Source organism: Pelophylax lessonae (genome assembly GCF_965119305.1).
Source record: "Pelophylax lessonae genome assembly, chromosome: 4".
Lineage (NCBI taxonomy): Eukaryota > Metazoa > Chordata > Amphibia > Anura > Ranidae > Pelophylax > Pelophylax lessonae.
This window is the reverse complement of record NC_138771.1, coordinates 470,369,476-470,396,557: the sequence shown is the minus strand read 5'-3', so window position 1 is coordinate 470,396,557 and position 27,082 is coordinate 470,369,476. Positions and strand designations below refer to the sequence as shown.

Here is a 27,082-nt window from a genome sequence, read left to right as displayed (position 1 = left end):
TGATATGGTGGCTTCTTTCTCTGGCGCTTCAGCTGGTCAAATCCTTCCTCCCATTGTATTGGACAGTGGTTATCAGAGGATGCCAGCCTGTCCGCCTGGGGAGGTGTCCTCGGCAAAAATTCTGCTCAGGGGATCTGGACACTGGAAGAGTCCAGACTACCGATCAATGTCTTGGAACTCTAAGTGATCTAAATGCCTGGAACATTGGATGGATCATCTTCAGGGATGTCCAGTGCACATTCAATCGGACATAGCCACGGCCGTGGCTTATGTTAATCACCAGGGGGGGCACAAGAATTGTCCTGGCAGCTCTGGAGGTAGCCATAATTCTAAGGTGGGCAGAACGGTTAGTTCCAGCCCTCTTTGCCGTACACATTCCCAGGGTGGAAAACTGCCAGGTGGATTATCTCAGTCGGCAGCTGTTGGACCAAGGGTAGTGGTCCCTTTATCCGGAGGGGTTTCATCAGTTGTGTCTCCAATGGGGCATCCCAAGGTGGATCTGTTGGCATCCCAGCCCAAACGAAAGGTGCAGAGGTTTGTGGCACGGTCATGGGATCCTATGGCGAACGGCACAGATGCGCTGGTGGCCCCGTGGGGTCAGTATCATCTGATTTACGCCTTCCTCCTTCTCAAGCTCCTGCCAAGACTTCTACGCAGGATCGAAGCAGAAGGGATTCTGGTCATTTTAGTGGCCCATGACAGGCCTCCCTAGGCTTGGTACACCGACTTCCTTTCAGGGAAGATCTTCTGTCCCAAGGACCAATCTTTCATCCTGCTTTACAGTTGCTGGCTTTGACGGCTTGGCTGTTTAAACGCCAGGTGCTGAAGTGTAGAGGTTTATCTGAGTCGGTTATTCCAACGCTGTTAAAAGCTAGGAAATCTACTTCTAGAAAGATCTACCATCGTACATGGAAGACGTACACTACCGTTCAAAAGATTGGGGGTCACCAAGACAATTTCGTGTTTTCCATGAAAACCCACACTTTTATTCATCAAATGACTTGCAAAATGACGACGTTAGAAATAATGATTTTTATTTGAAATAATTTTGTCCTTCAAACTTTGCTTTCATCAAAGATTTCTCAATTTGCAGCAATTACAGCCTTGCAGACCTTTGGCATTCTGGCTGTCAATTTGTTGAGGTAATCCTTAGAAATTTCCCCCCACGCTGCCTGAAACACCTGCCACAAGTTGGATTGGCTTGATGGGCACTTCTTACGTACTATACGGTCAAGCTGCTCCCACAACAGCTCAATAGGGTTGAGATCTGCTGACTGCGCTGGCCAATCCATTACAGAGAGAATACCAGCTGACTGCTTCTTCCCTAAATAGTTCTTGCATAGTTTGGAGGTATGCTTTGGGTCATTGTCCTGTTGTAGGAGGAAACTGGCTCCAATCAAGCGCTGTCCACAGGGTATGGCATGGCGTTGCAAAATGGAGTGATAGCATTCCTTATTCAAAATCCTTATTATACAAATATCCCACTTTATCAGCACCAAAGCAGCCCTAGACCATCACATTCCCTCCACCATGGCTGACAGATGGCGTCAGGCACTAATCCAGCATCTGTTCACTTGTTCTGGGTCTCTCAAATGTTCTTCTGTATGATCCAAACACCTCAAACTTAGATTTGTCTGTCCATAACACTTTTTCCAATCTTCCTCTGTCCAATGTCTGTGTTCATTTGCCTATCTTGATATTTTCCTTTTATTGGCCAGTCTCAGATATGGCTTTTTCTTTGCCACTCTGCCTAGAAGTTGGATGTTGAGACTGGCATTCTGCGGGCACCATTTAATAAAGCTGCCAGTTGAGGACCTGTGAGGCATCTATTTCTCAAACTAGAGACTCTAATGTACTTGTCCTCTTGCTTAGTTGTGTACCGGGGCCTCCCACTTCTCTTTCTATTCTGGTTAGCGCCCGTTTGTGCTGTTCCCTGAAGGGAATAGTACACTCAGTTGAAGGCAATCCTCAGTGTCTTGGCAATTTCACGCATGATCATTTCTCAGAATAAGAATAGACTGTCGAGTTTCAGAAGAAAGTTCTCTTTCTGACCATTTTGAGAATATAATCGAACCCTCTAACCCACAAATGCTGATGCTCCAGATACTCAACTAGCTCAAAGGAAGGCCAGTTTTATAGCTTCTCTAATCAGCACAACAGATTTCAGCTGTGCTAACATAATTGCACAAGGGTTTTGTAATTATCAATTAGCCTTTTAACACGATTAGCTAACACAATGTACCATTAGAACACAGAAGGGATGGTTGCTGGAAATGGGCCTCTGTACACTATGTAGAGATTCCATTAAATATCAGCCGTTTCCAGCTAGAATAGTCATTTACCACATTAACAATGCCTAGACTGTATTTCCGATTGATTTAATGTTATCTTCATTGAAAAAAACAGTGCTTTTCTTTCAAAAATAATGACATTTCTATGTGACCCCAAACTTTTTAATGGTAGTGTACATTGTTGTGAGTCTCTTGGGGTTCATCCTAGTTCTTTTTCATTTGCTCGGCACTTGACCTTCCTTCAATGGGGGGGGGGGGGGGGGGTTGAGCAGAACCCGGCCTTGAGTCGTATCAAGGACCAGGGGTTGGCCTTAGCAGTCTTCTATAAATGACCTTTGGCCACACACTCCTTGGTGTGTACTTTTCTTCAGAGAGTTTGGCACTTGGCTCCTCCTGGGTGGTCTCCGTTACCGCCTTGGGAATTTGGTGCTCTCAGTCCTCCAGAAGCCTCCTGAGAATCCTCAGGCATCTCCGAATGCTTCCTTTGGCGGCAAAGTTTTGCAGGCTGCTGTTAAGAGGACCTAGTCCTCTCAGGGAGTATTGTTCTTTTCAGGTGGGCTCCAGTAGTTTTGGTTGAGCTCCTATTTACCTGGTTGGCTATTGTTTAGCCTTGGGAATTTATTTTTTCGCTGCTCCCACCCCTCATGTTTAACACTGCTTTGGGAAGTCCCAATGGTTAAGAAGATCGGGAGCTGTGTCCGCCAATTAATGAAAGAAAAATTGGATTTTTGACTTGCAGTAAAATCCATTTCTCTGATGTTCATTGACATACACAGCACCCATTCCTCTGTGGAGTTGTAATTCTTCTGACACTGCTTGTAACTAAACTGAGTACCTATAGCAGAGAGAGAGAGTATACCCCCTGGGACTGCCCATAGGCGTAGCCAGACTTTTTTTCTGCCAAGTGTCCTACTCCTGTAGGGGGCAGTATAACCCAATGGTTAAGAAGATCAGGAGCTGGTGTCCTTCAAACATCAGAGAAATGGATTTTACAGCAAGTCAAAAATCAAATTTTTTTTTTAAACGTGTTTTTTTTTTTTTTTATTGGAAAAAAAACGAACTCAGGAATAATAAAAAAAAAAAACACCAAAGTCAGCCCCATTTTTTTGTATAATGTGAAAGATTATGTCACGCCGAGTAAAAAGAAACCTTATAGGTCACGCTTTAAAATTGCGCACACTTGTGGAATGTCGCCAAACTTTGGTACTTAAAAATCTGCATAAGCGACACTTCAAAACTTTTTTACAGGTTACTTGTTTAGAGTTACAGAGGAGGTCTTGGGCTAGACTTATTGCTCTCCCTCTGACATTCAAGGTGATACCTCGTACAGTGCCTTGCGAAAGTATTCGGCCCCCTCGAACTTTGCGACCTTTTGCCACATTTTAGGCTTCAAACATAAAGATATAAAACTGTAATTTTTTGTGAAGAATCAACAACAAGTGGGACACAATCATGAAGTGGAACTAAATTTTTTGGATATTTCAAACTTTGCTAACAAATAAACTGAAAAATTGGGCATGCAAAATTATTCAGCCCCTTTACTTTCAGTGCAGCAAACTCTCTCCAGAAGTTCAGTGAGGATCTCTGCATGATCCAATGTTGACCTAAATGACTAATGATGATAAATAGAATCCACCTGTGTGTTATCAAGTCTCCGTATGAATGCACCTGCACTGTGTTCAGAGGTCCGTTTAAAGCGCAGAGAGCATCATGAAGAACAAGGAACACACCAGGCAGGTCCGAGATACTGTTGTGGAGAAGTTTAAAGCTGGATTTGGATACAAAAAGATTCCCCAAGCCTTAAACATCCCAAGGAGCACTGTGCAAGCGATAATATTGAAATGGGAGTATCAGACCACTGCAAATCTACAAAGACCTGGCCGTCCCTCTAAACTTTCAGCTCATACAAGGAGAAGACTGATCAGAGATGCAGCCGAGAGGCCCATGATCACTCTGGATGAACAGCAGAGATCTACGGCTGAGGTGGGAGACTCTGTTCATAGGACAATAATCAGTCATATACGGCACAAATCTGGCCTTTATGGAAGAGTGGCAAGAAGAAACCATTTCTTAAAGATATCCATGAAAAGGGTTGTTTAAAGTTTGCCACAAGCCACCTGGGAGACACACCAAACATGTGGAAGAAGGTGCTCTGGTCAGATGAAACCAAAATTGAACTTTTTGGCAACAATGCAAAACGTTATGTTTGGCGTAAAAGCAACACAGCTCATCACCCTGAACACACCATCCCCACTGTCAAACATGGTGGTGGCAGCATCATGGTTTGGGCCTGCTTTTCTTCAGCAGGGACAGGGAAGATGGTTAAAATTGATGGGAAGATGGATGGAGCCAAATACAGGACCATTCTGGAAGAAAACCTGATGGAGTCTGCAAAAGACCTGAGACTGGGACGGAGATTTGTCTTCCAACAAGACAATGATCCAAAACAAAGCAAAATCTACAATGGAATGGTTCACAAATGAACATATCCAGGTGTTAGAATGACCAAGTCAAAATCCAGACCTGAATCCAATCGAGAATCTGTGGAAAGAACTGAAAACTGGAGTTCACAAACGCTCTCCTTTCAACCTCACTGAGCTCGAGCTGTTTTGCAAGGAGGAATGGGCAAAAATTTCAGTCTCTCCATGTGCAAAACTGATAGAGACATACCCCAAGCGACTTACAGCTGTAATCGCAGCAAAAGGTGGCGCTACAAAGTATTAACTTAAGGGGGCTGAATAATTTTGCACGCTCAATTTTTCAGTTTATTTGTTAAAAAAGTTTGAAATATCTAATAAATTTCGTTCCCCTTCATGATTGTGTCCCACTTGTTGATTCTTCACAAAAAATTACAGTTTTAGATCTTTATGTTTGAAGCCTGAAATGTGGCAAAAGGTCGCAAAGTTCAAGGGGGCTGAATACTTTCGCAAGGCACTAGGCACTGTATGTGTGGATTAAACGACGTTTACATATGCAGGCGTGTCGCTTTTGTGTGGGGCACTTTAAAAAAAAAAATAAATTATTTTACTTTTGTTTTTTTTATTTTGACAACTCCTTTTCGTTTTTTTTTTTTTTTTTTGATCACTTATTCCTATTTCAAGGAATGTAATCATCACTTGTAATAGGGATAGGGTAGAGAGGTCCTCTTCACAGCGAGATCTGTGGTCTATAAGTCTCCAGATCTCACCTATAGACGGGAAAGCCGGAAATAAAAAAAAAAACAAAAAAAAAACAAAAAAACAACGATCTTGGCTTCACAACCGAAGAAACCAAAGTGATTACATCTGCCAAGCCCAGACCTGACGTCATAGCGTTGCGCCAGAGCTTCAAAGGTCAAAGAGGTGACTGGGGACCATCTGGTCCTCAGTCAGCTCTATGGTAAACAGCCGCCGCTGGCAGATTTATTCTCCGGCTCGCCCATCGCACGGGCGAGCCAGTAGAAGCACTGGAGGGTGGCGGGAGGAACCCTCTAATTGTTTTCACATGATAGGGAATTGCCGGCTGAAAAAGATTATATCTGAGTGATGCCTGCAGCTGCAGGCATTATTCAGATTTAACCACCTAAACTCCAGAATTTCATATGACATCCACCTAAGGAGAAGTGGTTAAAGGAAGCATTTTTAAATATGTATTTTATGTAGCAACATAGTCACTTTGAATTAGTTACACCCAAAAAGACCTTTCAGATTACCTACCAGCCAGAATAGCCCAGCAGGCCACACTCTCCACAGACGTCCACCTCAAAGGCATCACTAGAAATCATCAGCCTCTCAAGCAACAGCATGCTGGCTCCATAACCAATCAAGCAATCTCGTTCCATTTCACCGAGACGCAAACCACCATCACGAGAGCGTCCTTCAGTGGGTTGCCTGGAGGGAAAAAAATGGAGAAACAACACGATTTGCAATGTTAGGAAACTAGAATGCAATAAAGTTTAAACAACTGATAGATGTGAGGGCCTGCTTTCCCTATAACATCCTGATCAGTCTCAGTTATTAAAAGAAAAAAAAAAAAAAAGTCATAGATCGCTTTTCATGGAAAAAGAAAAAAAAAAATGGTACAATTGTTTTTTTTTCCTTTCCCTTAAACTGAATGAGTGACTGTTACAATACAAACGTATTTTACCCAGCTGTACAGAGCAATGAGTGGATACAGTATAGATGTTAGCTGCATGCAATTCAAAGTTGTCACTGTGTTTGGAGGTTTTTACATACTATGGAGATACGATTCTGAAAGCAGTTAAATAGCAGCCAAGGTGTTTAACTTGGAAAACCTCTACTGAAGCTGCTCACAACAACAAGCTGAGCACATTAAACAAACTGAAGACAAGCAGGATATGGTGACAGCTTTTCCTGACAGCAGAGCTGTCCCGTCAGCTGCAGATGTTACAGACGCTGCACTACACGAACGTTAGAAGGGATAGCACATTATCCTGTCCAACCTTCTACAAACAACCAGAGCCTGAGAGGTCACTCACTGACAGTTTCTTTCTATTGATTACTCTACAGAGAAGAAAAAAAAAAGTCTACTTGATTCAGCATATCATCAAATGGCAAGTACATGCTTTACTAGGGTTAAATTGAAGAGTGTATTCCCACTATTAACTGCCCTTATGCAACAGCAGAAAATACAGAGCAAATACAAGTGTTAGTTTTTTTTTTTTTTTTTTAAGCTGACACTTATTCCTATTGTCAAACAGCAGAATTTTTATTTTGGATATTAGTGGAGAAAAAAAATGGGATTTTTGACTTACCGTAAAATCCATTTCTCTGATGTTCATGGTCAGACACAGCTTCAGAGCTTCATAACAGTTGGGTTATACTGCTCCCTACAGGAGTAAGACACTAGGCAGAAAAAAAAAAGTCTGGCTATGCCCATGGCCAGTCCCAGGGGGTATACTCCCTCTCTTTGCTATAGGCACTTAGTTTAGTTACAAGTAGTGTCAGAAGAATTACAACTCCACAGAGGGGTGGGTGCTGTTCCTTCAATGAACATCAGAGAAATGGATTTTACAGCAAGTCAAAAATCCAATTTTCTCTTTCGTTCATTGACGGACACAGCTTCAGATCTTCATAAATGTTGGGACGTCCCAAAGCAGTGTTAAACATGAGGGGTGGGAACAACAAAAAAATTCCCAAGGTCAAACAGTAGCCAATCAGGCAACAGGAGCCCACCTGAAAAAAACAATACACCCGTAGAAGAGGATCAGGTCCTCTCAACAGGTGCCTGCAAAACTGTGCGGCCAAAAGAAGCATCCGCAGATGCCAACACATCCACTTTATAAAAACATGTGAAAGTGTGCACGGACGACCAAGTGGCTGGCTTGAAAACCTAGGTCACTGGCGCCTGATGACGGAAAGCCCAGGAGGCACTAAGAGCCTGAGGGAAAGAAGGAACCTGCTAAAAAAGACTTTGTAGCTGCCAGGTACACCCAGACCACAACCAAGGCAAGCAAGGCAATTTCCTTTGGCTGTTTAGGCCTGGGACACAGGGAAGGCAACACAATGTCTTCATTCAAATGAAAATCAGACAACCTTTGGAAGGAATGACGGAAAGGGGTGAAGAACCTTCTTATCCCTGTGAATCACCAGGTAAGGCAAACGACAGAATAATGCCACCATTTCCGACACCATACATGCAGAGGTGATAGCCACCAAAAAAAAACACCTTCTGGGACAGCGTAAGCAGGGGAATCTCCCGAAAATTCTCAAAGGGAGGCTTCTGGAAGACCGAAAGCACCAAATTGAGTTCCCAAAGCGGCACTGGAGGAACCAAATGTCGGACACCCTGAAGAGAGGTACGCACCAGGGGGTGGTTGGCCAAAAGTCGTTGGAATAGGACCGCCAAAGCCTCACCCTTAATGATACTCTGTTCAACCCCCGTTAAAGGAAGGTCAAGATCCAAGCCACCGAGAAGCAGTGAGGATGAACCCCAAGAGACTCACACAACACAATGCACCTCTTCCACGTACGATGGTAGATTCCAGAAGTAGATTTTCTAGCTTTTAATAGTGTAGGAATCACAGACTCAGATAAACCTCTATGCTTCAGCACATGGTTTTCAAGTCGCCAAAGCCAGTGACTGTAAAGCAGGATAGATCGGTCCTTGGGACAGAAGAGCCTCCCTGAGAGGAAGCTTCCAAGGAACGTTGGCGACCAGATTGGCATACCAAGCCTGCCGAGGCCAGTCCGGGGCCACTAAGATGACCAGAATCCCTTCTGCCTCGATCCTGCATAGAAGTCTGGGCAGAAGCTTGAGAGGAGGGACGGCGTAAATCAGACGATACTGACCCCACTGGGCCACGAGCACGTCTGTGGCATCGGCCAGAGGATCCCTTGACCAAGCCACAAACCTCTGCACCTTCCTGTTGAGCCGAGACACCAACAGATCTACCTAGGGGGTGCCCCACCGGAGACGCAACAGATGAAACCCCGCCGGATGAAGAGATCACTCCCCTTGGTCCAACGCCTGCCGACTGAGGTAATTCGCCTGCCAGCTTTCCACCCCGGGAATGTGTACGGTGGAGAGGGCTGGAACGAACCGTTCTGCCCACATTAGAATGCCAGCTACCTCCAGAGCGGCCAGGACACTTCTTGGTGATTGACCGTGGCATTGTCCAATTAAATGCGCACTGGACAACCTGAAGACGATCCGTCCAGTGGTCCAGACACAGTCTGATTGCTCCGAGTTTCAAGACATTGATCAGTAGCCTGGACTTATCCAGCCTTCAGATCCCTGAGCAGAACGCGTGCCAAGGACGCCTCCCCAGCCGGATAGGCTGGCTTCCGTGGTGACCACTGTTCAATACAAGGGGAGGAAGGATTTGCCCAGCTTCCTTCCCCGACTCAGATTGTCCAGAGACTGTGGAGACTTGTCCCATTTGATCAAAATCTCCCTTTGCAGGGACCTCGTATGGGACTGTGCAAATGGAACTGCCTCAAAAGGTAGACACCATCAGGCCCAGCACCCGCATGCAAGTCCGGAGGGATGGCCATCTGTTGGACAGCAGGAGACAAATTGAAGCCTTAAATTTTTGGAGTTGTCCAGAGGAAGGAGCACTCCGGCTAAGGCCGAGTCCAGAGTCAGGCCCAGAGAGTCCAGCTTTGTGGACGGAAACCAGAGCAGACTTCTGAAAATTCAGAATCCAGCTGACTCCCGCAGGGTTCGTATTGTGATCTCCAGGTTTTCCACCAGAGCAGAAGGAGACTCCACTCGCAGAAGGAGATCATCCATGTAGCCCAGTTACGCGATCCTGAGTTGGCGTTGCAAAGCTAGCACCGGGGCTAACACTTTTGTGAAGGAGCAGAAGCGAGACCAAAGGGTAACGCCACAAACTGATAAAGCTCATCTCGCACGGCAAAACGGAGGAAGCGCTTATGACTGGCACATATTGGAATGTGAAGGCAAGCATCCTCTATGTTAAAAGAGGCGAGGAAATCCCCCTGAAGCAGGGATGACACCACTGTGCAAATGGACTCCATTCTGAACTTCTGCGCCCACACAAAGCAGTTTGCCTTCCTTCCTGGGAACTGTGGACAGTTTGAGTAAAAACCCTGAAAACGTCCTGATGTCGGAACCTGGACAATCACCCCTTAATGTAACAAGTCTTGTACCACTCCAAACAGACCCAGCAAGCAGTCTGGTGACAGGCACAAGTTGGAAGGAAAGAACCTTGCCGGGTGACAAGAGCGACACTTGATCTTGTAGACGGAATGAATGACTTTGTGGTCCCACTTGTGTTGCACGAGGGAAGTCTATGGGTCCGGAAACCAGAAAAGATGTCCCCCCCACCCCCGATACGGGTGAGGGGGCACCTTCATGCTAAAGGAGCCTTGTCCATGGGTCTGGAGAAGCCCGCTCTCGGCTTGCCAGACCAGGTTAGTTTGGAGGACCTGAAAGGCTTCGAGTCCTTGTCAGTCGACCCTGAGGGCTGAAAAAACTTATGAGCCGAAAAGGAAAGCCCACATCTACAACGAGGTTACTTGCCCTTAGTAGCCTGCAGAAGAAAGGTACTCTTCCCCCCTGTGGGTTCTTTTATGATGTCATCCAGGGTAGCTCAAAACAGGCGATCTCCTTGAAAAGGGAAGATCGCTCAAGGCCTTTTTAGATGTGTGGTCCACAGACCAGCATTTGAGCCAAAAGACACGCCGAGGCACTAGGAGAGCCACATTCAAAGAGGCATCATGGATAAACTGCAACCCCTGGACCGACTGGTCCACCAGCTTGGCAAAGGTAGGAGGGAGCTGTTCTCCCTCCAGGTCATGGCGTAAAAGCTTAGCCCACTCGGTCAGAGTTTGCGACAACAGGGCAATAGTGAATACCAGCCTCAGTGCTGAACCAGCCAGAGTGTACATATTGAGGGCCACAGCCTCCGCCTTCCTGTCAGCCAGACCCCTAAAAGGTCAGGAACTCATCAAACTGAATTATGGTTGCCTAGTTCAATCTGGAAACCGGAGGGTCCACCACCGGTGGAACAGTCCACTTCTTAAGAAGGGACTCCTCAAAGGGTTAACGCCTGGTAAAGCACTTAGGAATCCCACAGGGGCACTTTAGTTGTCCCCACTCTTTAGCGACAATTCTGTCAATAATAGGTGGGGAAAGGAAACACCTTTAGATGGCTTGTGATTGCAAAAGCGAACCTGTGCCTCCGTCGCAGTTGCATCCACCATCTTCAAGGTCTCTCACACAGATACAATCAGTGCTTCAACCAGAGCCTTTTCGTGCGTGGTTGCAGACGTGGAGGAATGAGCCTCATTAACAGAGGATTCCGGGCACGTGGTTGCAGACCCAACAGAGTGACCCATGTCCTTGGCGGCGGAATCAGATTCAGGATCTGATGAGACAGATGAGGCAGGAGAAGGTTGGGGAGGGCTTTTTGCTAGCCGTCGCCCGTAGACCATCTCCACCTGGGACACAAAGGGACTCTAGGACCGCCGTCAGTGAACCAATGGATGGCTGGGACCCGGAGGACCCTGCAGCCTCAAGGAGGGGATCAGATTGGGAGATGTTCTCCAAAGACACCATGAATCACCAGTGGGACCCCAAAAAAAGTGTAAAACACTGCAAGGGACAACCCCCACCGCACTGGCAGTACCACCTGGTTGCCAGGCACAAGCATCAAGCGATCCTCAGCAGAGAGAAAGAGAACCCCACCAGACTCACCACCAAGCATTAACAGACACCCACAGCCACCAGGATAATCTGCACTCCACGGGCAGCGATCAGGAAGTGAAAGGATCCAGGAGTCAGCACTAGGGGATGAGAAGGGGCTCCCACTGCCGAAATTGCCACTAACAGGGCTCCACTGTCATGGCGTTATTTTCAATGGTAAAATACTGCAAAATTGGACTACACAAACATGGCCACTGTGTATAGAAACACACAGGCTACAACAAAATGGTGGAACCACAAGGCTTACAGGGACCCAGGCCTCAAGAACCCAGGCATGACGGGGGCCTGGGCAGGAGCCCCCCACCAGGTACAACCCCTCCCCTGCACAGTCTAACAGTCTATCATCCTGTCACCAGCGGGGCACCCTCCCGGGCCCCATCGCCAGCATAGCGCCCTTCCCCCACCCCAGGAGGTGGACCAGACCACCCAAACAGCCCTAACATATGTGGAGGGGGGTGCCTGACAGGAAGGAGGGGAACCCAGGGGGTCTGACCGTCCCAAGGAGGGGCCCACCTCAACCCCAAAACCCCCCAGGGAGAGAGGGGGGGGGGGACAGCTACTCACCATACCAGGAGGGCACCGCTCCAGATAGAACCCCTCACCAGGGCTGTCGGCCAGGAGGAACGCTGCGACTCGGGCCGAGACCCAGTCATATGCGACCTCACGAGGCATTTAACTCGCAGGCCACCCCCTGTCCAGTGGGGCTACGTCGCGTCCGACCTAGCACAGAGTTGAGGTCTGCGCATGCTCGCTGGCCAGACTGGGGTGACCACTGCATCTAGATTATTCAGCTTGTTGTCCAGTCCTGCAGTTGATTGTAGATCTCACAGGAAAAATCCAGGCGAAAAAAATTCTATCTACAAAGAGCAAATTGCCAGGACCAAAGTTTCCAGCAAGGAACTAGGTCCTTACTCCTGGCAAGGCAAAAAAACCTGGGTGCTTATAGCAGAGAGGGGGAGTAAATCCCCCCTAAGACAGCCCATGGGCATAGCCAGACTTTTTTTCTACCTAGTGTCCTACTCCTGTAGGGGGCAGTATAACCCAACGGTTATGAAGATCTGAAGCTGTGTCCGTCAATGAACAAAAGAGAAATGTACATTTCAGACAAGTCTGTGACACTATTGGGTGGATTTATCCTTAATATCTGTCCCTGTGCCACTCATACAAGAACTGGTTGGAGCAGTTGTCACCGTGGTAGAAAGGCACAGACAGCCACAGAAACTTTAACAGAATTTCTAACCCTTTTCCCCTCTACCAAAAATATTTTTTCGTCCTTGTCCATTAGAGAACCAAAAGGACAGAAACCACAATATCAGAGATTCTACTGCTTCCCTACTTTATCTGAAATGGAATGTTTTGGCTGATGTTGGGTTTCAAAGGAAATTTGTATTGAAGTAGGAAGAAGATGGTCATATCTGACCTTTTCTTCTAAAAACGCCAGCCGTTTGGTTAGCAGATACCAAAATCATTGGCTTCTGTACTTTTTACTTCATTGATGTGGAACAAGTTTGCAAACCAGAAGTTCTGATTTAACAGATTTTCTATATCTACAGTAATGTGCAAAAAATTTAGGGGGGGTGTGAAGAATACTGTAATATAAGGATGCTTTCAGAAACCGAAATGTAAATAGCTTATTTTTATCAATTAACAAAATGTAAAGTAAATGAACAGAAGAGAAATCCAGTTATTCTAGGTACACAGTTCTTGAAAGAACTCAGCAGGTAGGTTGTTCCAAACATCTTGGAGAACTACAGATCTACCGTGGATATAGGCTACCTCAAATCCTTCTGTCTTCTTCATGTGATCCCAGAAACTCTTTATTGTTGAGATCAGGGCTCTGCAGGGGCCAAACCATCACTGAAGATAGTTCTTAAGAACATTGGTTGTATATTTGGGGTCGTTGTACATGCTGCAGAATAAAATTTGGAGCTAATCACACTTCTCCCTGATGGTATGGCATGATGGATAAATATCCTCCTGTATTTCTCAGCATTGAGGACACCATTGATCTTGACCAAAATCAACTCAATTTGCAGAAATGCAGCCCCAAACTTACATGGAACCTCCACCATACATAAACTGTTGCCTGCAGACACTCATAAGCTTGTATTTTAAAACTGTACAACACCCTCCACCGAATTAATTCCATCCCTGTACCTCTGTGCAAAAGCTGCACCTACTCAGAGAAAACCTGAAGGGGACAGCTGGTTGAAAGTAGTCAAGTATTATTTTGCATCCAACACACCAATCTAATCCCTGATCACATGTTTTTATACAAATATTTGAGTACACTGTACCTGGTGAGGACAGCCCTTGGTCCTCTGGCTCTAGCATGCATCTTATCCAGCACCATGTGCTTTAATTTCTGATAGTACACTGGCCCAAAGTAAATATAGGCCTCAAGTGGCTCCCTGGAAGATGAAAGAGAAAAGTCAGACACTGAACTTTTAAAGTAAGCATAAGGTGCCAAATAATAACAGTACATGGACTGAGCATTCTCCACTGTGCCATTGATGACGATAATGGGGCGAGTAGGCACAACTTTTCCACATGCAATCACTGAACTAGGCCTCAGCACGATCAGTTAGGGACTTAGAATTACTAAAAGAGGAGCATCACTCTTGGGGAAAAAAAAATAAAAGTCAGCAGCTCCAAATACTGTAGCTGCTGACTTTTAATATAAGGATACTTACCCCCTCCAGGGACCCAGCAATGTCGGCACCCTGAGGCGATTTTTCAATTAGCTTTGGGTGCAGGGGCCGGCAGCTTTCAGGCTTTACAGCCAGTTTCCTACTGCGCATGCGGAGGAAGGAGGAGGGGACGGAAATACTCGAAGAATGCCGATCTTACCCAGGTCAAAACCAGGTACCTGCTCCCCCAGAAAGTGCCAAATCAAGCAGTGGGGTGTCTTTAAATTGATACAAATACAAAAAAATGTACTATTATTTGCATCTAAGGCAGGCAATAGAGGATGCAATTTTCTTTCCTGAAACCCTGGGTTGCAGGTAGGAAAAAAAAAAAAAAAAAAAAAAAAAATCGCTTGATTCCCCCATCAACACAGTCAGTGTTGATGGGGGAATCCCTCCTGTAGAGCTACTGAGTTCTCCTGGTGGGGGGGGGGGGGGGGGGGCATGGGGAGCCGTCCTTGCTGGGAGAACACAGTGACCATTAGCAGCTTTACCTGCTGGCAATAATCGCATGCTAGAAATCTGACATGCTGGCTGTGGCCAAGTTGATCAATAGATTGACTGGGGTACAATTAGTCTGCCTATACATGGATCAAATCTTAGGCGGTCCCTACTGAACCTGAAGTATAAGCATGACCTTTGCCTGTTAAACATAATGAGAATGCAGGTCATTCAAGAGCTTTGCAAGCTGATCAGTTTTGAAAACTTATAATGCCTACTGGAAAACAAAAAAAGTGGATTTATAAAATTTACCAGTCCAGTGGCCAAAGACTCCAATCCCCACCTTTTTTCAGAGCTACAGCCACCAAAGAATCCTCCAGGTCCGAAGCTTCCTGGTTCCATCTGCTCACTGCTACAACACAACAATGCACCAGGGACTAGGCATCTGACACACTATTATGTGTTGAATGCTGAAGATTCTTTGATGACCATAGCTTGGCAGGAGAGTAAAGGTCGATGTCACAGTTTCCCAGGTTAATAAATATTAAGAATACATTTTTTTTTTTTCTTGGGACAAGGTCTTTAAAAAAAAAATAAAAATGCGACTACATTAATATTTCTGACTATAAGTTGGCAATTTGTGCATTGTGTGTGGCAATCAATATAAAAAATGTCTCCCATGCTATCAGACGTGCAGCTTTATCTGCAAGAAAATGTTATTACCAAACAGAATGCACTCAAGAAAAGCTTGTGTCACACTAGGTAAAGCCAGAAAATGATCATTTACAAGATCTTCCCACTTGTACAGAGGGTGCATCAACAAAAGTGCCCCCTTCAAAGGCATCAGGGAACTCCACTGGTGCACACAATGGAGAGCCCAATAGAGGCACTGGTGCCCTTTCATTACAAACAAGAAAAGGGTATAAAAATGATATCCACTTTCTATCTAAAGCATGATACCACACAAATATATTTAATCCCCCTTAATAAGAGGGTCTTACCCAGTGATTCCAGAGGTAACATAATCTTTTCCCAAGTAGTTGTAGCCATATCTAATTAGGTCTTCACAGACATCTTTAACCTTGCTTCCTCCGAAGGCTGTTCCGTAATGGAACCTGCCATCCAGCACCCCTGCCTTCCCGGCGAGCAGTTCAATAAGTTTTCCCACCTACATGTAGACACAGAGAAACCACTTAGGAGCTCATGGAAGATAACATTTTCACAATAAGTCCACACCAGAAAAGCAGAATTCAGATATGTTAATATGTCTAAATAGGAGAATAAACAGTACAAGTGGATCGGTTGATTTGTATCAATGCAGACAGCTATGAGATATTACTACAAAATAATGGAAGGTTCCCTTATGTAGGAAACCTTAATAGTCAAAGATAATATTTGCAATGCAACATCTTCATCTGTTCAGTAACGCCTAACATTCAGAAAAGCTCTCTAATCTGAAGAGCTTTACAGCTATATTGCTGAATTTTCTAGTGAGTTTTAAGAGCATGACTTGACAAAAATAAGGTATTAGCATGGCAATCTTAAGAGCCAATGATATTACTTAATATTAGCCCATATTTCTTTGCGATTTGTGTTGTCCATAATATGTGAAGTAGGCATCTTATATCCTTGAAGTCTAAATAATCTGTTTAACTGCTTTATCATTCACAACCATACATTTGTATGAAAAAAACAAAAAACAAAAAAAACAATAGCACTGACTATTCTACACCGGCTTCTATAACTGATACCCCTGTGTTTGCTGATCTTAATGCTAGTCTCTGCAGTAAACCCAATAGATATATTACATATCTGTACTTAAATTAGTCCGAATTACAGTGTAGCAGATTGTAAATTGTGAAAAAAAAAAAAGTAGACAAGGACTTGCGCATATTTTTCCAATTTTGGAAGATTCAGTATTTTACAAGATAAACGCATTTATGCTGTGGAGTGTGAAACTAACACATGGGTTTCTAGACAGCTTTTACCAGGTATATCTGTTGAGGTTTGAGGATCTTGATTCCAAACATGGTTCATCGTTATGGGGTGGAGAATTTAGAACATGTTTTTTGGTGTGATATGTTGCGCAAACAAAAGCAGGCTTCAATTTGTGCTCGTTAGGTCCTTGGTGTGAAGTCTACCGGTTGAGAAGAAAAAATAAGATTCGGAAAGGTATAAATAGTTAACAAAGGAGCTATCGTAAGCATTCCATTTCCGAAGTGTAGTGCGAGTCAGCCTACTGCTAGAAGAGTTGCTGTGTGCATAAGGCCTCTTGCATACTGTACCGATGTAGGAGTATCAGATATCCCTGGCAAAAATTAAAGCGAGGATGGGCTGTAGATCACTTGCGCGTATTTGTGAGTATGCACACACAAGCAGGAAGTGTGGCATTCATTTGTATTTGCGAGCAAGCACACAAAAATACTGACCGGCAACTCCGATTTTTACTGATCAATACTCAGTGCTTGTTTACATGCCAGTGTGTACAGGCACATTGTAAACAACAAACAACAGGCTGCTTTTTAGATTAGTAAAAAAAAAAAAAATGCCGTACTGAGTGTTTTCAAGCTGCAGTGTGCAAGAGGCCTAAGTGAGATTTGGGTATTTTAAAATATATCTGAAATATTTTTTTTTCCTATGTGGATTTACATATATGTGTATTTTACACACTAAAGTGCCAAAGTTTAGGCAGGAGTGAAAAAATGCTGTAAATTAGGAATGCTTTTAGAAATAGACGTGTTAATGGTTTATTTTTTATCAATTAACAAAATGGAAAGAAAATGAATAGAAGGGAAATCCAAATCAAATCAATATTTGGTGTGACCACCCTTTGTCTTCAAAACAGCATCTATTCTTTTAGGTACCCGCTGATGAAGTCCCCTTATTGGACGATACGCGTATGGGAAGTGGAGCCGCTCGTCACCCGCTTGCCATCCTTTGGATCAGCTGCATCTTGAAGCTGTGCTGTATGGATTGGCACCGTGTCTCTCCGGTCTAGAGGCACGGTGACATGAAGAGAACACTATGCTCTAATATACTTTTTTTTCAAGCTGTATGTACCGTAAGTGCAATACCTTCTTTTATGTTTAAAAATAAAGTGTGTTACAGAGAGCACTTAAGAGTATCTCTCTTTTATGTATGGAATGCACATTGATAAGTCCGGATTTGAGCAGCTGATAGAATCCCTTGCCTGAGCAGTGGTTACTGAGGAGTGTTCCTGGCGATTAACCCCTTGGGGAAAGCGCTATTTATTTCATTTTCAGGTGAGCGCGGTGTATTCACTGGTGGAAAGGACTGAGTTGTTTCCTTATTTCCTGCACAACCCGAATTGGATTGGGATCTTGCTGTCTATGGACTATCTTTTTATCTTGCGCTGCACTTTATTGTTTATGGAATATTTTATGATATAACAGTGATTTATCTTTTGTGTTCAGCTGCAATATTTTATTTAATTTTACATCATCTGTCTGCGCTGATTGATTTTTGTATTAGGAATCTTTTACCCTTGACAAAAAAAATCCCAAATTTTAAAGTTGTTATCAGAACTGGAATAGAAGGGGAATCTTCCAAATTTAGACACTTGTCCAAGTAGCGATGTTCTCTTTGGAGAGATGCCCCCTCACCTCCTGTTGTGTCTACAGGAGAAAAAACAAATGTACATTTGCCCAACTGAACACAAAAAGCAAAACAAAAAAACCTGACAGATTTTAACTCCTCGAATGTATCCAAAATGAAAAAAAAATGAAGTCAGTAGATTAACTTTATAAATACACTTGGGGAAAACAGCCTAATATAAAGATTAAATACATGTAAAAAGCTGTTCTATGTGAAAAACTGTTTGTATTTATATCCATCCAGTTCTGAGATTCACACATCCGCATTACATGACACAGCCAGGCAGATACTACTTTCTCTGTTAGACGTACAGACTGTAAAAGGAAGACAGCAATGTAAAATCTCTACCTCCTAAAAGCTGGTAAGACTGGGGTCAGAATGGACAATGATAAAGGAGCCACATACTAATGAGGTTAGCTCTCCTCCTATCACTATGCTCCTTATCAATGCATTTGTATGCAGCACACCTTACTAGCTCCTAGTCCAGCTTTCCCCACTCCCAGGCTGAGTGCTGCTGTAAAGCTACATACATTCGTTGCATTTAAATATTAAAGTGATATTTTTAAGGTAAAATTAAAAAAATAAACAACGTCATACTTACCCACTCTGTGCAGTGGTTTTGCACAAGGCAGACCTGATCCTCTTCTCGGATTTCCTGCTGGTGCTACTGCCACCCCCCCTCCTGCCGAATGCCCCCACAGAAATCAGCTTGCAATGGGGGCACCCAAGCAGGCTTACTCCTGAGCTTCTGCTCTGCAAGTCTGTTCTCACACACAGAGTCCTGGCTGGACCCTGCTCCCTCTCTCCCCTCATTGGATCACTGGCTGTGATTGACAGCAGTGTGAGCCAATGGCTCCCACCACTGTCAAAAGCCAGTGAGGAGGGAGAGTCTCTGGAGAGCTGAGGCTCACGTGCATATTGATGGATCGTGACAGGTAAGTATTGGGTGTGGGGGGGGGGGGGCTTAGAGCCTTTAGAACCACTTCAATGAATCTGTATTAAATTTAATGTCTTTCATATCTGCCTGGAGTTTACTTTTAAACATTTACAATAAAATAAAAAAATTATAGGGGCCACCCCTGCCCTCCTATACTATAAGTCACCTTAAAAGAAATGGAATAGTATCAGAAGTCAAACATCAAGCTACAATATATAGTTAAGTGCACAATTTTGTCCACAGTCAGATAACAATAGCTATGCCAGGAGACCACCGCAATCTTCTCCACCGTGGCAAATGGAATTTCTGTGGATTAGAGGTAAACTATCTTACATGGAATTTAATTCAGTGTTCCCAATGTCTCTAAAGCCAGCATTAAAGTCAGCTGGAGGTTTATTACTTTCACTTTCAGGAAAAAAGGTTTTAGAAGGATTTCAGCACCATAATGACAAAATGCTGATGGGATTGTCAAAAAGTCAGGTAGATCTATCCAAATTTAAAGCTCATACAGGTATAGATTTCTTCAAAAAGAATGAAAAACACATTGCCAGTTCGGTAATCCTCAGAAATCTGGCTTTAAAATAATTTGGCACAAGCTGGCTGAAACCAGGCCTACAGCAGGAGAGCTTTCTCTACAAGCTGATATGCATTGAAGGGTACAGTTAAAATGGTATTAAACCCCAAACTGTAATATATTGTAGCTTACCAAACAGATGTGGTGGCTGTATTAGTTTTCTTATTTTAGGCTCCCCCCCTCTAATTTCACCTTGTGATCTGGCCAGTAACACACCTCCTGTATTAGAGTGCCAGAACTCTGGATGAAGGAGCACAGGGGGCACCTTTGGACAGCAGCATTGCAAGTCTGGTGTTAGATGTACTAGCAGATTTAGATACACTGAACACTGACTGCCTTCCAGTCCTTTTCTTCTTTCATCCTCTTCCTTCCGCGATTTTTGACCTTGCAAATATATATATTTTTTTATGGATATACACACCCCGTCATGGTCCCAGTATTGCTGCCTCACATGATGGCACTTTGGTAGTGACTGGGAATCAAGGGATCCTGGGTGCTGTTTAGGATTCATAATCGTACATAATTTTCCCTTTTTCTCTGATTACATTTGTACTTTTAAATACTCTGAAATGAGAGGTCTCTCTTCCCATCATTAGCCCTTTCATCACTTTCAATGTTACCAAGATGTGGCTCTTTTATAGCATTTTTGTTGATTATTACGGCTGACTGCTAGAATTGTCACTGGATACAATATTTCCATCCTTTACATTACGTAATCTACTTCTACATACAGAGTGAATTACAAAAAAAAACACACACTATACAAACTGAAGCTGAACTCCAGCTCACACTTTGTTGCTATACCGACGTATAGATTCTTCATTTTGGGATAAAGGTTTTACATAAATAAAAGCTGATCACTGTAAGCACCCCTGCCAGCGGTGGTAAGTGGTTTGTTTTCACCCCTGTAACTGCTACATTTTCACAAGAGACTTACTACAAACAGACATACTGTCTTGATCACCAGGTGAAAATAAGGGAAATGAGGACTTAAAAGAAAAAAAAAAAACAATGCAGCAACCAAGACCGGAGAAAACACAGGGCAATTCAAGAAGAAAACCCAACTGTCATCCACACTAAACTATTGATGAAGTAGGGAATCTAAAGACTTACTTGCACACATTAAATAATAATACTAATTAAAAACAATTACATCAGCACTAGATTCAAAATATTCTAATGCAGAGGTGAAACTATTTCATACCGTCATACGCGATGGATAGCCATGAGGGTTCATGATGATGTCGGGGCAGATGCCAGTGTCACAGAAGGGCATATCTTCCTGAGGAACGATCAAACCACACACGCCTGCCGAAAAAATGAAACAAACAAATGTTAAAAGCTGTTTACTGGCTGCTTAAGATGCAAACCAAACAGCAACCACAGTCACCAAGTGGCAATTTTACAGGTGCCACAAATCAAACAGGTTGCAACATCCAAAGTATTAGGTCATTGAATAATTGCACAGAGCCCTCACTCTGCATAAGTATCTAGTTAAAGCATATCTAAGAAGAAAAAAGAAAAAAGTTTATATTGCAGCTTACCTCTACTTAGATGTGGTGGTTGCATTAGAAGTATATATATATATATATATATATATATATTTTTTTTTTTTTTTTTTAATCTGGTAATCCCATGAATAACATACTTCCTGTGCCTGCATATGCTTTTTTTTTTTTCCATTATATCTATAGCCATGGTTTTCACACGGTTTGGTGGGAGATGCAATGACCACAAGACTGGCTGAACGGATTTAAAAAGCTGTATGTTAACCAAGTAATAAAGCATAACTAATTGCAACCCTTTTCTTTCTAAACTTTGGATAGGTTGGAGAGGGATTAGAACCCTCATTCCTTTTTTACTGCTATCTGTCCTCCTGTTAGGGAGATTCACCCACTTTATTTATGCTAGTTACTGCTATCATTGAGAGTGAAAGAAAACCTCAAATTTTGGTTTGTCACCAGAACATGAACAGAGGGGAAATCACTCTGCTGACAGCCAGAGGTTCCTGTTGTGTCTATGGGTCAGGAAGTGGAAAGAAATCTCTACTATGGGACACAGATGAGAAGAAAAAAAAAAAAAAATTAGAGGTTATAACCTTCCCTTACTCTATCCAAAATGGAAATCTTCTGGCTTTCCTCCTTCTTTAAGCCACTTACCCGGTGTTCAAGCACATTTCACCTAATCAGACAAGAAGCTGTTGATTGACTTAGTAGCATAAGCTCATTAACTTCAGAGGAAGATCCAATGCATTTCCGAAAGCTTATCCCTAATTGGCAATCAGCTAGGGTGAGATTATTATCATAATACAGGATTTATGTAGAATGGTTGTCCAGTTTCATATATACAGTTAGGTTTATATATATTTGGACACAGGCGCAGTTTTCCTTTTTTTCAGGTATTTACCAAAACATATTCAAGCTATACTTCTATAATGGATATGGGCTGAAAATGCACACTCAGGTTTAATTTGAGGGTATGTACATCCAAATTGGAGTAGGGGTTTAGGAATTACAGCCCTCAAGAATAGCCATCCCCCTTTTTTAAGGGACCAAAAATAATTGGACAATTGAATCAAAGCAGCCAGGCAATAATTTTGCGGACACTTTTCAATCTTGAGGCGTTCGATTACGATCTAGGCTTCTTCTCTCCCCCTGCACCAGTGAGTGACAGGGGGTGGATCAGCCCGTAGAATCTGTATGACCCCCACCTCCGTTTATGCAGCAGTGGTGGTGTAATGCGGAAAGTGGCGCCGCATAATGATGACATCACGCCGTACTTCCTGGGACCAACCTGGAACGCACGCCGTTCCGGGGGATGGTCGAGGTGTTACGGACGCATGGTGCGTCCCTCTGGATCAGCTATATTAAGCCAGGACAGCTGCCAGGTCTGTGGCACTGTTCTGACTTTATCTAGAGCATTGTTTCTCAACTCCGGTCCTCAGGGCACACTAACAGGCCAGGTGTTAGGTATTACCTTGGGGAGATGCAGATTAGAATACTGCAATCACTGAGCAGCAAATTATATCACCTGTGATGTATTTCAGTTTTCTTGCAAACCTGGCCTGTTGGTGTGCCCCGAGAACTGGAGTTGAGAAACACTGATCTAGAGCCATGGCATTATTCACAACGTCATTAAACGAACAAGCAAGGTAAAGCCAAGATTCTTTTGGGGTAATAATTTGGTCTTAGGGACCTTATATTTGTATTATTAGTATCTTTGCTATTATGGGTATTTCGTTAAAGGTGCCATTGTACAGACATCCATTATTATTACCACTGCTAAGTACCTATGTATGGGTATACGTTTACAGTACCAGTATTAATGATATTATGGCTGGTTGTCCAAAAGGACCCCGACAGATATTTACTATTTTCATTACTACTGGTAGCATTATGGGTAAACCTTATTGGGATCCCCATTTGTTTGACATATAGGACTATCTACTGTGAGCCCGATATACATTTTTTCCACGCTTTGACCCCTCTTTTTTGGTCTTGCTGAACCCCAGGTGTTTATTTGACCAGTTTGGCCTTTGCCCCTACATCTGTAATTTTCATTGTAGAGAACAGTTATTGGCTGAGCAAACGAAAGTACATCATTGGTTTTTGCTTTAATTGTTTTGAGCTGATAATTCAGGTTTTGTGATTCATTGGATGTACATAATATTAATTTATATGGCTTTAACATATGTTTTCATGAATATGTATTTATGTATAAATGATTGTTCGTTTAAATACAGAAACACTGTACCCCATTCTTACCATGTACCCCTAAAGAAAGAGGGAGCTCTTAAAACGCTTGGTGGTAATAGGGGTTCTTCCTGGTCTTACACAGTGTTTCACCATCATCATTTCACTATTGTAGCTCTATAAGCCCCCGTTCACACTAAGGCGACCTGTGAGGCGACCTGGTCGCCTCACAGGTCGCCTCCCATAGGGAAGCTGCGGACCCGTTCTAATAGGAGCGACACAAGTCGCTCCGACTTAGAAAAAGGGTCCGGAGCTTCTTTGGGGCGACCAGGAGGCGACCGCCATAGACTTCAATGTTATGAAGTCCGTGGCGGCCGCTCCGAGGTCGCGGCGCGCTGCTCGCACCGCGATCTCGGAGGTCGCCCCGGGAAGTAGCGTCGCGGTAGTGTGAACCGGCGCTAAATGGTCCTCTTTTTCAAAACCTCTGTTTGTATGTCAGCTCATATTTGTATACGCATCCAAAAAAAATTTTTTTGCATCTGTATTAATAAAGTATTACATATACAAAAAAAGTTTTTATGATTCCTTTAATTGTCCACTAGATATTTAACTCCTGGCCGCTAAAGTCCCCTTTCAGAGGTACCCCTCCCCCTTTTCCATGAACTCAGAGAAACAAATTTTACGGCGAGTACAAAAATCCTATTTTCTCTTGACAGACAACTCCATATTCTGTACCATAGGGATGTCCCAAAGCATTGCCAAACATGAGGGGTAGGAATAACAAACCCAAAGCTAAACACATGCCAATCCAGGTATTATTCGCTCAATTAGAACAACCGGAGCCCAACCTGAAAAAAAAAAAAACACCCTCAAGAGGGAAAAACAGACCCTTTAAATCGCAGCCTGCAAAACTTTGCCACCAAAGGAGGCATCCGCAGATGCCAAAACATCCACTTTGTAAAACTTTGAAACAGTACACACCAACGACCAAGTGGCTGCCGTGCACACCTGCGCCACTGACGCCTGATGATGGAAGACCTAAGAAGCACTAAGTGCAGAATGTGCGGTCACAGGGAAGGGAGGGAACCCAACCCTTAAAGCGGATAGGCCTGAGTGAAAGTTTGTCTGATCCATCTGGAAATGGCAGCAGTGGAAGCCAACTTTTGTGACAGCGTAAGTAAAAGGGATCTCCCGTATGTTTTTAAAGGGAGGTTTTTGAAGAACCGACAGAACCAGGTTCCAATCCCACGGTGGCAGAAAAGAACGTACAGGCGGAGTAAAATGACAAACCCCTTGAAGGTATGTACACACAAATGAAAAAGGTCTTTGAAAAAAAAAAAAAAAAAAGATTGCCAAGGCAGACACTTGGCCATCCATGGTGCTCAAAGCCAGTTTCTGATCAACATCCTGTTGAAGAAAGGCCAGAATCTGAGCCACCGAAAAGGAACGAGGAAGGACTCTTTGAATCTTACACCATGAAATTATCAAGCCAGACAAGCCCCTGTCCTTCAGCACCTGGCTCTCAACAGCCAGGCTGTCAAAGCCAGCAACGGTAAAACACAATGCAAGATCGGCCCTTGAGACAACAGATCATCCCTGAGAGGAAGCCGGCGACCAGTCGCACCAAGTAAGCATACCAAGACTGGAAAGGCCAGTTCAGAGCCACCAGAATGACCGGAATCCCTTCGGCCTTGATCCTGCGTAGAAGTCACAGAAGAAGCTGGAGCGGAGGAAAGGCAGAAAATCAGATGTCACCAGCTCCAGGGAGCCAGCAGAGCATTCATGGCGCCTGCCAGAGTATTTTGCGACTTGGCCATGAACCTCGGCACCTTTCTGTTGAGCCGAGACACCAGCAGATCAATCTTAGGGATACGCAACCACAGACAAATCTGAAGAAGCTTATCGGGATGAAGAACCATTCCCCTTGGTCCCTTGCCTGGCTACTGAGGTAATCAGTCTGCCAATTTTCCACGCCGGAAATGTGCGCGGCGGAGAGGTTCGGAACAAACCCTTCTGCCCACCAGAGAATGCCAGACGCCTCCAGGGCTGCTAACACACTCTTTGTGCCGCCCTAGTAATTCACATAAGCCACGGCCATGGTGTTGTCTTACTGCATCTGCACTAGAAGCCTCCGGAGCTGCTCTGTCCAATGATCCAGGCAAAGCCTGATCGCTCAAAGTTCCAAGACACTGATGGGCAATCTGGGCTCTTCCAACGTCCAACAGCCCTGAGCCAAGTTCAGCCCCAGGACCCCTCCCCACCCGGACAGGCTGGCATCTGTCATGACCACTGTCCAGTACAAGGGGAGAAAGAACTTGCCGTGTAGCAAGGTCAGAGAGCAGCCACCAGACCAGAGAACTCGGTCGCCCGATTCCGAAAATCACATTGTCCGTCCAGCGACTTGGGACATTTGTCCTTTTTGACCAGAATCCCCTTTTGAAGGAGTCTTGTGTAGAACTGTGCAAACAGAACTGCCGCGAACGTGGACACCATCAGGCCCAACATTCGCATGCATGCCTGAAGGGACGACCACGTGCAGGCTAGCAACAGTTGAATAGCAGAATGCCATTTCTTCAACTTTTCCAGAGGAAGGAACACTCCGGCTAGAGCTGAATCCAGAGTCAGCCCCAGATAAACTAATCTCCTGGTCATAACCAGGGCAGACTTCTGAAACATTAAAAGCCACCCCATCTCCCGCAAAGTCTGTAGAGTAATTTCCAAATCAGAGCTGATGGAGACTTTGCTCGCAACAGGTGGTCATCCAGATATCCCAGCACAACAATCCCCCCCCCCCCCCGACGCTGCAATGATAAGACCAGGGCCAACACTTGATGAAGAACCGAGGAGTGGTGGCTAGACCAAGGGGTAACACAACAAACTGATCGTGATCCTTTCTCACAGCAAAGTGTAGGAAAGACTAATGCCAGGTGCAAAATGGAATGCGCAGGTAGACATCTTTGACGTCTAAAGAAGCCAGGGAACTCCCTTGATGCACCCGCACAAAACGGTTCATGGCCTTGAGGTCCAGAATTGGATGAACTTACCCTCCTTCCTGGGAACCATGAAAGGGTATCAATAAAACCCCTGAAAACATTCTGACACCAGAACTGAGAAAATCACGCGCGGCACAGCAGCCATGGAGGAATCATACTCACTGTGTGACAGGTCAGGGAAATGTGGACTCAGACCTCCATAGGGTGGTCCCATCCGCAGCGACTGAACTAGATGCAGGATCTAATGAAACAGGAGAGGGCGGGGGGTGCATTCGGTAAGCCAATGCGCTCCTTACCCCTCACAGGGGGTCGGCGACTCAAGCCCCCCACAGGGGGCACCGACTGAGGCCTGCAGAAGGGAGGGCCACCAACAGGACCCCGCAAGGAGCTCCCCTGCAGGTGCCCTTCCAAGGAGGCCCTCAGAGGAGGCCGCAAACAAGCCCCCATAAGGGTGGCCACCCGCCACTGATGCTGGAAGACCCGCAGACAGGCTCCCCCACAGTGCCACTAGAAAAGGAGGATACCCCACAGTACCACGGCAGCTAAGAGAACCTGGGAGGGACCGACCACCCCAAGGAGTACCCGCGCCCCACACCACATGAAGGGAAGGAGAGGAGGGGCCCTTAGTTACTGATCCAGCGAAACCAGTAACACTCCTAAGACATGACCCTTTTCCCCACT

General features: G+C 44.6%; 1 protein-coding gene across 1 annotated transcript in view; it reads right to left on the bottom strand.

Moving 5' to 3' along the window:
• POLR3B (RNA polymerase III subunit B) overlaps window positions 1–27,082 on the bottom strand; it is a 256,879-nt gene that overhangs the window by 16,913 nt on the left and 212,884 nt on the right. The window contains exons 24-27 of the mRNA XM_082257170.1: window positions 20,921–21,024; window positions 15,592–15,758; window positions 13,760–13,873; window positions 5,987–6,160 (exon numbers count right to left, since the gene is read on the bottom strand). Of these exons, the coding sequence (XP_082113296.1) occupies window positions 5,987–6,160; window positions 13,760–13,873; window positions 15,592–15,758; window positions 20,921–21,024 (559 nt within the window). The remainder of the gene's footprint in view (window positions 1–5,986; window positions 6,161–13,759; window positions 13,874–15,591; window positions 15,759–20,920; window positions 21,025–27,082) is intronic.